Consider the following 13,874-nt stretch of genomic DNA (forward strand, 5'->3'; position numbering starts at 1 on the left):
CACACGTGTTGGGCTTCAATTTCATTGGCCCACTTTCTCAAGGTCCACTGTAATAAATAATGAAAAGTCTACATTACCTTTGTTGGGCTTCAATTTTAAGGTCCCACTTTCTTTATTACTCTTAGTCTTATAGATATAGTAAAAATAATATTTATTTAGTTTATATTATGAATAGAATCGTAGATGTGTTTTTACTTTTAATACTTTCACCAAAAGCGGGCCCGGAGATCATATTGAACAGAAAATAGCCCAACTACAATAGTAACAATGCAGCAAAACATTTGCATACAAATCCATAAAAAACCCTAGAAAAAAAAAACGAATTCCTACAATTTTCACCATTTTACCAACTAACCAACAACCACCCTTCCCTACCTACGAGAACATTTTCATTTTCCACCCAAAAACCCGGGAAGGGCAAAACCGTCATTTCACTTCACTTAATAGTAATATACCGATTCGTCCCATGTTTCGCCCAATAGTTTTTCAAGTCAACCGGAGCCGACAAATCATGGCCTTGTGCCGCCAGCCGACTAAGCAACCTAGTGAACACGGTCCCGCTCATTTTCCGGCCACCCATTCGGGAATGCCGCTTGTTAGGCATCTGAGGGAGCGGATACACCGAAATAGTGGTGGTGCAACACGACGACTGCCACCCACCGCTACCCCACTTGTAGCACTGCCGCCCAACTCCGGTACACGAGCAAATCGGAATCGGCATCGTCGATTCATCAAAATTAATTTGATCCATCAATCCAAGCTCTTGCGCATCCCATTCCGCCTTCGATCCATCCGTTGTCACATTCCGATTCAAATCCTCCCCGACTTTCTTCTGCTTCTTCAACCTCGAACCACCACCACTGCCGCCACCGGAACCGCCGTTTCCGCCGGATTTTCTCTCTTTGACTGATTTTGACTTGGCGGCGGCGGCTTCGGAGGGGACGATGGTGATCGGGAAGGCTTCGGTGATGTTCGGGTTCTGGTCGTGGCGGTATGAGGACGGCGGAGGGTGGTGGTGGGTGGTGGTGGTGGTGCGTTTGGAGGCTCGTTGGAGGTGGTTGTTCATGGTGGTTTCTTGGAACCGGAGGGCGGCGATGGCGTTATCGCGTTCCCTTATGGCGTCATTGCGATCTGCTATGGCGGCGTCGCGTTGTTGGATGGCCATGTCGCGTTCTTCTAAAGCGGATTTTTTTTCGGAAAGCGCGCGGTCGCGTTCTTCGATTGCCGTGTCGCGTTCCGACACGATGTGCATGATTTTTCGGTTCATTAGGAGGGCGTTTTGGTCTTTTACTTGGTATTGTTGCGGCATCATGTTCCACTACAAAAAATGAAAATTACATTACTACCCTTGACAATAGCTACCAATATAAGCAATGTACTTTATTTTTCAAAGAATGGTAATGTAATATCTGAAGGGTATTTTAGACATTTTACCTGAGGATGAACGCCTTTGTAGTAATCTACCCTATGGCCACCTTTTTCACGATGCCCACCATCATCCATCCTGGGCCCACTTAGCAAGAATGAAGATGTGGATAGATTCTGAAACCACTGTGCTATGAATTTAAAATCTGATTTAACTGGTTTCTCTCATATTGCCCTGTATCATAGATGAAGTGTAAAACATGTTTAATTCATGTGTTAACTGAAGAGTAAATTTGGTTGTTAAACGTTTTATTTTACTTTTAATTTGAGATAAGTAACTTTGAAGAGCTTTAACTCAAGTTTCTCATAAAAGTTAGTGAATCTGCATTAATTCGTCAAAAGTTCACAAGCCCATTTTTTTTTTTTCCTATTATGTATTCACATAATAAATAGACATAAAAGAATGCAGAACTAATTCCAATATCTTTAAATTTATGTTATTGAAGTATATATTGAGTTCAAGAACAAAAAAAATAGCTAATAACCACAAAAACAGACCTAGAAACAATGATCAAATTCTATTGACAACAAGGCATTGATGTTGTTGTAGCACAGTTTTCACACAAAAACTGAAGTGTTGTCTAGATAAACAATGTCTAAAAGTATTTGATAAGATGACAAAATATATTTTACAATAGGATCAGTGATGCAATGTAGTTTTAGATCTAATATCTTTTATTCCAAAAAAAAAGTTTTAAAATACTAGATTCAAGTACCAAAGCTTGGTATCAAAATTAATTCTATGAAGTAAGATCCACGTGAGGAACCTAATGCAAGATTTCACATCCATGATGCTTACAAGTTATAACCTAGAGAACAATGTTAGGTGTCATGTCTTATGCTAAAGCAATCTATCTTACTATAGAAAGCAGCTGCTAGTTGATGTGCCTCCTTCCAAGATTCAATAATGATATCTATTTCATCCAACCATGTCCCAATTTGGAAGGATGAATCATCTTGAAACGTTACTAGTTTCCTGTGTGATATAAATAGAGTAGAAGGATAATAGAGCCTCAAAAGCTTGTAAGGTTTTTGGTGAATGGTGATCTATCGGCTACAATTACTCTTGAAAAAACCCAAGAACAATATTCAAAATCCAGATAAGAGGGCTAAATTAGGAATGGCGACATGAGCATGGCCTTAAAATACAATAAACGACAACACAAATGCACAAATTACTAAAATCAGAAGTAAATTATCTAGAAACAACAATACTAAAACCACCACACTCCAGTATAGATCATATAGCAGTGAAAAAAGGAAATCAGACAATAGATTGATGCAGTTCAAGTGAAAGAAGTACATATGTTCTTCATTTGATTTGGTGAACTTTTAGTCTAGATCAACGATACTGTCCCGCTGGGAATTTCGGTAGATGTTGAAAACTTTTAGGGATTTTCCAGAGATCCAAAAAGTCGCGATTTAAGTTCATGCTACTTCCACTAGAGGAGTCTGTAAACAAAAAAACAAAAGTAAAACTCCGAAATTCGAAGATAGAACTTACGGATATGGAAGAAGAAGAAGAAGATGACGATGATGTAGCTATCGAAGGGCCACCGTTAAGGGATATCGCCGCCAGATGAAAAGCCCTACTTTTGGTTTTGAATCCACACCAGTTTAGAGAGAGAGAGAGAGAGAGAGAGAGAGAGAGAGGAAGCCAGACCTTTCTACTCGAAATATTTTAGATTTTGTTTTTAGAACCATGTGTTGTTGTTCATAATCATCACGGCAAAATGACTTATATTGGTAACTATGTTTCAAAATGGTTCAAAAAATACCATTCAAGTTAGGTGTGTCCAAAAAACACCATCCAAGTAAAGTATTTGTACAAAAAACACCAACAAAGTACATTCTTTGTTCAAATTTGACCTTTGGTAACCGGCAATTACCGGTAAAAAATAAGTAAAGAAAAAAAAACAATAGGAAAATGACTCAAAGAGGTAACTATGTTTCAAAATCGTTCAAAAAACACCATCCAAGTTTGGTATGTTCAAAAAACACCATCCAAGTAAACTTTTTGTACAAAAAACACCAACAAACTATATGTTTTGTTAAAATATTACCTACCGGTAACTGGTTCTTATAGGTTAAATGATAATTTGGCTTAACTATTATGACATGACATAATAATGATTGATAAAACAATAAATGATATGTTCCTCCTTTAAAAACCGATTTAGGGTTTCTTCATGAACGAATGACTTATTTTTCTCCTATGATTGCTCGTCTTCTTCCAAAGTGATGATCTTGAACTCAAGTCCAAAACCCTAATTCTTAACTTAAGGCAAAAAGGGCTCTTTTACCCCTGCCTCAATGGACCTCCCTCCCCCTAAGGCCCAAATCCATAAAAAGCCCAAAAGGGCATCCAAGCCCAACTACAAGGCATCTAAGGCCTAATATGGCCCAAGAACCCCCAACATGGCCTTAGCCAAAAAAATGACCTGCTACAATCAGGTGGGCCCGAGGCATTTTTACGTTAGGCATCGGGCCCACCTGATTGTAGCAGGTCATTTTTTGGGCTTAAGGCCATGTTGGGGGGTTCTTGGGCCATATTAGGCCTTAGATGTCTTGTAGTTGGGCTTGGATGCCTTTTTGGGCTTTTTATGGATTTGGGCCTTAGGGGGAGGGAGGCCCATCGAGGCAGGGGTAAAGGAGCCCTTTTTGCCTTAAGTTAAGAGTTAGGGTTTTGGACTTGAGTTTGACATCATCACTTTAGAAGAAGAAGAGCAATCATAAGAGAAGAAGAAGTCATTCGTTCATGAAGAAACCCTAAATCGGTTTTTAAAGGAGGAATATATCATTTATTGTTTTGTCAATCATTATTATGCCATGTCATAATAGTTAAGCCAAGTTATCATTTAACCTGTAAGAACCAATTACCGGTGGGTAATATTTGAACAAAACATATAGTTTGTTGGTGTTTTTTGTACAAAAAGTTTACTTGGATGGTGTTTTTTGAACATACCAAACGTGGATGGTGTTTTTTGAACGATTTTGAAACATAGTTACCTCTTTGAGTCATTTCCTATTGTTTTTTTTCCTTTACTTATTTTTTACCGGTAATTGCCGGTTACCAAATGTCAAATTTGAACAAAGAATGTACTTCGTTGGTGTTTTTTATACAAATGCTTTACTTGGATGGTGTTTTTTGGACACACCAAATTTGAATGGTATTTTTTGAACGATTTTGAAACATAGTTACCCATATAAGTCATTTTCCCTAATCATCACAATCTAATATGGGTGTGCATAGGCCGGAATCAACCAAACCGGATTCGAATCGGGGAAAGGTTAGGTCCTCCAACAAATTATAGACCGTCATCATATATAATAAGTTCATTTTATGAGGTTGTTATCTTATGGTTTGAAGATATTGATCAATGAAATAGGTTTTTAAATTTAATTTGATACTATATAAATAATTGATTTTTTACTTGGAGAAATCGGTAATTTGAAAGTTGAATGCTATAACTGAAAAAAAAAAAAAAAGGTAAAATGTTATAATCGACATCAAAATGAAAGTTGTGTGTTGTAGTTGAAAAAAATGAAAGGAAAATGTTATAACTGAATGAAATTGAAAGTTAAATGCTATAATTAGAAAAACAATGAAAGTAAAATGTTACGGTCAACATTAACATGAAAATTGAATGCTATAATCGACAATAATATGAAAAGACTTCATTAATAACTTTGAAACATCAAATACTTCGTTACATGCACATGAGATTTTAAGAGAGTTAGGAAACCCAAAAGGTTGGTGAAATTCAGCTGTTCTATCAATTTGACAACAGATGGCAAAAAGTCATAAATTCCCTTAGAAAACTCCAAAAAACTTGTTGATTTGTGCATTGAAAACTATATATTTCAGAGCTTTGTAAGCATATAAGAAACACGATTTGTTGACTTCTGAATCATTCAAGACTTCTAGTTGAAGTTGGTCCGATAAAAAAAATTTAAACCACCGAATATATTTTGCCTCAATTTTTTAGACCATCAAACATATTTTCATATCGTAGAAGATATTTTCAAACCGTAAACATATTTTCAGACAACTAAACATATTTCCAAACAACTGAACTTAGTTTCAGACCACAGAACATATTGTGTGTACACTGGACAACCTATTACAAAAACGTCGTAATTTTCTCCACATAACACCCAAAAGACTTGTTGTTTTTTCATTGCAAACTACATATCCCGAGCTTTCCCAAATATAAGGTACACGATTTTTGGATTTCTGGATTATTACAAATTGTTCAATGAAGTTGATCTAAAAATATTTTTTCAGACCACCAAACATTTTTATCTCGGTTTTTTCAGACAACCAAACATATTTTCAAACAAGTGAATATATTTTCATACCGATAAATAGACTTGGAAAACCCAAAAGGTTGGTTAAAGTTGGTTGTTTATGTCCACTAAATATCCTATGGCAAAAATGTCATAACTTCCTTTACATAACTCCAAAAAATTTGTCATTTTTTTCCAAGTATACAAAACACACGATTTTCGGACTTCTAGATCACTCCATACTTCTCGTTGAAGTTGGTCCAAAAAAACACACATAATTTTGGAAAGAAAAATGAGTTTTCTTAAAAATGATGATTCTAAAAAAACCTCAACTAATTATAGGACTTAAAACATTAAAAGACTTCATAAATAAATAGAAACATCAGATACTTTAGTACATGTTATGAGATCTTAAGAAACTTGAAAAACCCAAAAGGTTTGTCAAATTATGTTGTTTTATGTTCATTGTACAACCTGTGTAAAAAACATCATAACTTCCTCTACATAGCTCCAAAAGATTTGCCACTTTTTATAGGAAAAACACATCAATAGCTTTAAAAGAATATAAGATACATGATTTTTGGAGTTTTGAATCATTTCATACTTCTCGTTAAAGTTGATCCAAAAACACACAAAAATTTTTGAGAGAAAAATAAACTTTATTTAAAATTGGTGATTATAAACACCCATACTTTCAACTTTCAAGATTTACCATGGTTGTACAATTACAATGAAAATTAATCGAAGTAAAATATGGTTTTACTAAAAACCTTTCATTTCTTTATCATAGTTTACAAATGTTTGGTGTTACAAAAATAATATCAACTGTCATAGTAAAAGAAAATGTATCAAACCACCACCTGAAGACTACTCTAAGTCTTCAATAAGCCTTCTCTATCAATATCTCTTTAAACTTTACTCTAATACATGAATACATAACACATCTAAAAATAACACGTAAAGTCGAAAAGACTTATGAGCTATATGAGTTTTAACCCAGCAAAAACAATACAATCATGCTTTCAATATTACAATTAAAACATATTGGCAACCTTTTAACATTTAAACATGTCATAATAAACAAAGATGGGGAATTTCACACCCCCAAAACATAATCTTACAGATAAAATTGTACACACTTGAATTTCATATCCTAAGACATAACCCTGCAGATAAGACTGCACTCCAAGACAACCCTGCAAATAAGACTTCACTCTGATACATAACCATCCAGATAAGACTACACCCACGGATATAACCTTGTAGGTAAAACTGTACCCACCGGACTTGATATCCCAAAACATAAACTTGGATATATGAGAATCGATACCCCTAGTTAGTCCATAATTAAATCTCTACTATCCACGGGAATACAAATTATCCTGAAGCCAATGAAGAATCATTACATCATGTCATTATGCTTATCTACTAGGACCTATAACATGGGTTTCTCTATAAGAATTGGTGATCATAATTGATCACTAGGTAACTTGTAACTGTAACCTATCATTAGGTCCTATAACACGAATACATTCATTGATACCTACTACTTACGAGAAATATAGTCTCGATAATTGTCATGTATCTGAAATTGTGATCTCCAACACTCACTTTGGAGTATATCACACCACCAGCATACATAATGCATTTTAATACGCATTCACTTCTAGCTTTCTAATAAGCTTATTCCAACTATACACATAATAACATCAACTGTCCCAACAATTGGTATCAACCATAAGACATGCTAAAAAATTTATAACAGAATTAGTAGCAATGTCATGTAACCAATAAACATAATATTTTCTAAAGTTTTCATATTAAAACTACTAGCCATACCAGCTAAATCGCAAACCTGAAAACATAATCATTTAAGTTATAAAACACTTAATATTAAACATTTCACATTGAAAACGTGTTGTTATCAACTCATAAACATCCACATGTACTCACATGGCCAGTTAGTGAAAACTAACTTCCGCTTTGGCCTCTATTTTGTGTTGTCTAGCGACTCAATCGCTTTCCCAAATTTGTTTGGATAATATACCAATTCCTTAGGACTTTTTCGAATTTACTTGGAGTTAACCTTAGTAACCATTTTGAAATATCTTGTATGTCCAAAAGTCATTATAGAATGATATTTTTAATAATATATGATCATATATGGTCACACCTTATGGCAAGTTACCACTAATTGATTATTTATTAGAGTAATTTTGATTATTAATAAATATATCAACACTTGTATTTAATTGGAAAAACATTATATTATAAAAATAATATTTTCCAACATATTGGGAATTATTATTTCTAGGAAATAATAATAAATAAAACAAAACTTTTAACACCTATAAAATTCATGAAAGTTTTAAACTTTTAAAACCAATCCACAAATCATAATTGTTTACAATTTAGTTTTCAAAACATGTTTAATATCAGAGTTTTCCCAAAATCATAAATCAAAACATGAGGAGGTGCACGATCACGCCTTCGCCTTCTCGCGATCATCTGAGGTACCTAAAACATAAACCAAAATTGTAAGCCCAAAGCTTAGTGAATTTCCCCCAAAGTACCAACACAACACATAATCATAATAATAACAGCAAACAACATGCATACAGAGCCTTCAGTCTGAATGGAATGCCCCACCGGCGTACAGTCTATCTGGTACACTCACAGAACCTTCAACATGACTGGTACGCCTCACCGGGCCTTCATCCTATCTGGAACGTTCTCCGAGCCTTCGGCCTGACTGGTACGCCCTACTGGCCTGCATTCTATCCGGTACGCCCTGGGTCTCTTGGCCTTGAGCACATAACAGGACCGTCTCAACCCAACATACCATCATATATCAACATATACCATATCAAACCCTAGCTAGCATATACAGACAGTCATAAAGATCTAACAGATCACTAAGCATAGCATCATCATATATACCAGGATACAGATCTAACAGATCACTACAACATACAAGCATGTGATATACCAAGATAACAATCTAAAGGGGCCGGCCTTGGTGCCTTCGACCCAAAAGTACAGTGAGGAAAACTCACATCGCAAACTGAACAGAACTGATGAGGTTCGACTCCGAATCCCACCTCTCTAACCGATATCTATTTCCACAAACTGACCAATTCCGTCAAAATCCCAAAATACCCTCAAGGTCAAACTTGGTCAAAGTCAAAGTCAACTGGTCAACCCACTAAGTCAACTGAGTAAACCTAGCCGAGTCAACTCAATAAGGCTGACCTAATGCGAGTACGCTTAGCGTACGTGAAGCCTCGCAGGAGACTGCCATCGCGGTGGTTGACCGAGTACGCGGGGCGTACTCCTATGTACGCGGGGCGTACTCCTATGTACGCGGGGCGTACCCTCGCAACCCCCAAACTCCATTAAGTTCTTAATAGTGTAAGCACTCAAGCCCATACATCAGATCTACGATCCAAATGCACCCTAAAGTCATAAAGTTTCCAACTTTATGACTTTACAAGTCCACAAAGTGCTTAACACAAGGTCTTAATCCATTAAGACCTTCTACAAGATGCATGAAACAATTCTAGCAATCGGGACCTCGTTTTTATGGCTTAGGACCCTTCCTAGGGTCTGGAAGGACAACTCAAAATGACAATAACAAAACATGCACAAGATGGGACCTTTGGGACAAGAAAAGCAACATAAAACACCCAAAATGGGATCTAACAACCAAGAGATCAAGGTATAGACTTTATACCTTATAGAGCTTCTCAAGTAGGAAAAGATCCAAGATCCACAAGATTGCTTCCACTTCAAGGCTCCTTAATGCAACTTCTTCCTCCTTCAACACACCAAGAACACACTCTTGAGCTCAAAACACGCACTAAAAGGGCTAGGGTTTGCATAAACGTCTCAAAGGATGTGGAGGCTGAAAAGGTGAGGAGAAATGAGACATAATGTTGCTTAAATACCACCCAAACCCTAAAAATTAGGGTTTCCTCCTGAAGCTAGTATGCCCAGTATACATAAGTGTACGTCCAGCGTACTAGGGTGCTCCCTAGTACGCTCAACGTACACACATGTACTCATGGCGTACTCCTCCTGCTGTAATTATGAAATTGCCACTAGGGCTTCAAAGCATAACTTCTTGGACCTAGGGACCAAAATGACATGAAATAGAACTATATGGATGAATTTAGAAGTACCTGAACATCGAGGTGTTACAAAACTACTCATATATATCATATGGTATGATTATAAATGTTGTGTAAAACTTTTTTGGTCACTTAGAGTAACAAATTGGTTACACATGCAACTAGCTAGTTACCTAAAGCAAAAGAGACTTAAACTTTTTCCTCTTGCATGGTCATGGCTGAAAATTGCTTTTAGCATAGAGGGACATGCATTTTTATTTGTTTAATACTTTATGACATGCTTGTAAGAAGACAATACCTTACTTATGTTTTTGTGTTTGTGTCTTGAATTTTTCACACACTTTTTGGTATAAAAGAAAGGCGCTAGACAAGAGAAGAAGCTAGTTTTTCTCTTGCAAAAATCTCTTTTTTTTTCTCTCTTGAATTGTCGAATTCATGAAGGCTTCTTCCCTTCTCAATCTCTTGCAAATTTGATGCAAGTTTTTGGTCCATAAAGTTGCTTCTCTTTAAGAACTTATGTGTTATAAGTCTTAAAGCTTAAGAACAACTTTATAACAATTGTTTACTAGCATATTTTGGTGGTGCAAAGTTTGCTTGGTTGATACATTATAGAGATCATAATTTAGAGCTTAAAGTCATCTTCATCAACTTCTTAATTGCCAAAAGGAACTAAAGTCTTCAAATGTTGTTTTACTTTCTTCTTCTTTGGATATGTTTAATCTTTATAAGTTTTTGCAAAATGATCCTTGGTGGGTATAAAACTAATTTTATTTTGATTAAAATCAAAGTCTTTTGTTGCCATCTTTATGTTTTTGAAACTATTTTTGAATAAAAACCCAACAATTGGTATCAGGGCCATTTTTAAAATATTAGTTAGATTATTTGCTAAGTTGTAGAATCTTTTTTTTTCGAAAAAACATGGATGATTTTATCTTTGCAAGAAAAATCCATAAATATTTTATTTAACAACTTTATAATTGTTATTTTTTGGTGACAAAAGTTTACATGCATATTTTTGTCACAAAATTTGTTTTAGAAAAGCAAAGAGTTGTTTTATATAATTTTGAGTGTGTGTGTGTGTGTATATATATATATATATATATATATATATATATATATATATATATATATATATATATATATATATATATAAATATGTGTGTGTGTGTGTGACACCCAAATTTTTGCAAAAATTTTAAACTTTTAAAACCCATCTTAAATTAAATTAAAACAACTGAAATAGTCATAACATAATCCATCAAACTTAACAATCATATAAAATAAGTGCGGAAGTAATAATAATAATAAGGTCCCAACAAAAATAAGTAGTAGCGGTGTCCCGGTGCTCCATATCATGCCTTAGCCTTTTTAACCTTAACACCTGAAAAGTTATAAGGGAAACCGTAAGCACAAAGCTTAGTGAATTCAAACACAGACATTGTACTAACATTCATATTTACTAACCCTAATCCATTTTCCAATTATAATTATATAATAAGGGAAAAGAACGAATCAATGCCTATAATACAAGAAGGACTTGTAGGTTTGAACCGCACCGGGAAGATCCCGTATCATTTGGCCCTAATCACCGCACCTCACGATGAGTATTACGTTGGTGATCTTACCTACCCACCGCACCGGTAAATCCGTATCCTTTGGTGGTGTCCACATATCCATAATTAGTTACATATAGTGCACATGTACGAATTAAAACAATAGTTATATAACATGCCTTTATAATAAATTCAAATAATCACACACGAGCTAACTAGCAAACGCAAACATCAATATAACGGTGTGAGAGAACTCACCTTGAGTGAGTAGTAAGGATAGCTAACAATCAAATAATGCTACCAAGCTTAATCAAACTTCAAAACCTCACCTAAGAAGGACTAAAGGTTAGAAAGGAGAAGTAATGAAGCTATGAGTTGAGAAAAGAGTAATCACAGCAAGGTCTCTAAAACAGACCTGCTGTTCAAAACGGATTTACTCCAAAATCTAAAACATAAACATAGCTTTAACTAAATTTTATAGGAAACTATGATTGTTCAGGATTCCAGAAATATAAAGAACTCCTTCTAACTCCAAAGGATGAATTAAATATGAATTTTACAAAAAGGTGTATCACTGCTGTCTCCAACAGGACAGTCAAGTGATGTTGGCCAATTCTACCCAACTTGTGAGTATAATTCGTCCAAACCAAAATTCAGAGAAGTAAAGGACATACAAATTCAAGTCTCAGAGTTGGAATTGAATGAAAAGAATTTCCCAAGCTCCGGATATAAAATTCACATTGTGGACAATCACAACACTAGTAAAAGCTGGTGACTGCCCACTGATCTGGAGTGTGGATCCATTCTAACCAGTTTATAATTGGAAATAACACCCCATATGCTCCAGATCTTAAATTCATAATATAAGGAACATATAGAAACTTGGAATCACTTTGTATCCTTTTCCAAGCCTTAGAAATGATGAAAACAAAATGACATATCAGAACAGACCCGGATCAGACCTAACAGCAAAGATGCCATTCTTGCCCATAGATAAAGTCCTTATCAGTGAGGTTGGCCTCCTTAAGAAAGTTATCCAACTCAATTTTTGAACTTTGGGCACTGGTTTGGGGTCCGTTTGAGTTCTAGAGCTCAAGATATGATTTTTACAAAATGACTACAGATCTGATGATAAACATAATTGTAGCCACCCGTGATTCCTTTTTGGCTTATCCATCCTTCTCCCTTTGAAACACATTTTAAGATGTGTTCATCATACCAATTCAGTCCCCATGATCATGGTGGTACTAAAAAGGGTTAGTGATCATTAGGATTTCATTTAGCCACAAGAATGTAATAATAATCAACATGAAAATAAACATAAAGCACATAAAATCACCATTCTCCCTTTTAGGGTTTCCATGATCTTTTGCAACATGTAATCACCTAGATCCATCATCCACCATATATGGGGTGAAGATAGGATCTTGAGATGATGTATAACATATAATTCTTTGCAAATAACAAAAGAGATACAAATCAAATAAGAAGGAGTAGAAGTGAAGATGAAATCATAAAACTAGAACAAGGTTATGAATCAAGTTGTAAGAAATAATAAGGAGGTTCATACCAATACGAATCAAGGCTGGAAATGAACAAGAATTAAGCTCCAAACAACAGCCCCTTGGCTGCTCTTGATCCCAAAGAGAGGGAGAAGGATGGTGTGAGGGATTGAGAGAGAGGGTAGGGTTTAGAGTGTTTTTCTTGTGTGTGTTCCAAATGACTCAATTAACACATTAAGTACTATTAGCTAGATGGATTTTGCAAATAGGCCCATAACCCATGGACTTCAATAAAAGGAGTTTACAAGATGATCAAAAGAGTCCAATAACATAAGAAAATCAGACCTTGGTTAAATAAATTAACCCAAGGTTACAAGAATAATTAAATTAAAATAACTAAACGTACCGAGAAAAACTGGGACGTTACAACTCTCCCCCACTAAGAACGGACTTCGTCCTCGAAGTCAACGCCTAAAAACAGATTCGGATAATGAGCCCTCATCTCGCCTTCCGGTTCCCAAGTCCATTCTGAACCCTTCCTATGTTGCCACTGCATCTTAACCAGGTTTATAGTCTTGTTGCGGAGAGTTTTCGTCTTTCGTTCTAAAATAGCGATTGGTTTCTCCACATAATTGAGACGCTCGTCAATCTGTATGTCCTCTAGTGGTATCACAGCGGTCTCATCAACAACACATTTTCGTAACTGAGACACGTGAAACGTATTATGAATTAGACTAAGCTCGTCAGACAGCTCTAAACGGTAAGCCACCTTTCCAACACGGGCTATGACCTTGTAGGGTCCAATGAATCGGGGTCTGAGCTTTCCCCGCTTTCGAAATCGAATCACACCTTTCCAGGGGAGACTTTGAGCAACACATAATCTCCCACCTGGAACTCAAGATCGGAGCGTCTTTTCTCGGCATAACTTTTCTGACGACTCCTCACTGTGACCAATGATCCCGAATCACTTGGAT

General features: G+C 35.7%; 1 protein-coding gene across 3 annotated transcripts; it reads right to left on the minus strand.

Moving 5' to 3' along the window:
* Positions 1–204: 204 nt before the first annotated feature.
* BPC4 (basic pentacysteine 4) lies at positions 205–3,124 on the minus strand. Of its 3 annotated transcripts, XM_079064702.1 has the most exons (4): positions 3,089–3,107; positions 2,729–2,877; positions 1,435–1,600; positions 205–1,318 (listed from the first exon to the last, which is right to left on the minus strand). In XM_079064702.1, exons 3-4 carry the CDS (start codon positions 1,501–1,503, stop codon positions 437–439), a joined length of 951 nt encoding a protein of 316 aa, XP_078920828.1. In that variant the 5' UTR covers positions 1,504–1,600; positions 2,729–2,877; positions 3,089–3,107; the 3' UTR covers positions 205–436. The 3 variants fall into 3 exon arrangements, with proteins under 3 accessions (XP_078920828.1, XP_078920827.1, XP_078920829.1); XM_079064701.1 differs by lacking the exon at positions 2,729–2,877 and having other exon boundaries at positions 2,930–3,124; XM_079064703.1 differs by lacking the exons at positions 2,729–2,877; positions 3,089–3,107 and adding an exon at positions 2,286–2,678.
* Positions 3,125–13,874: the final 10,750 nt, after the last annotated feature.

The sequence above is a fragment of the Lactuca virosa genome, chromosome 8, assembly GCF_052849685.1.
Source record: "Lactuca virosa cultivar CGN04683 chromosome 8, Lactuca_virosa_CGN04683_v6, whole genome shotgun sequence".
Taxonomy (NCBI): domain Eukaryota; kingdom Viridiplantae; phylum Streptophyta; class Magnoliopsida; order Asterales; family Asteraceae; genus Lactuca; species Lactuca virosa.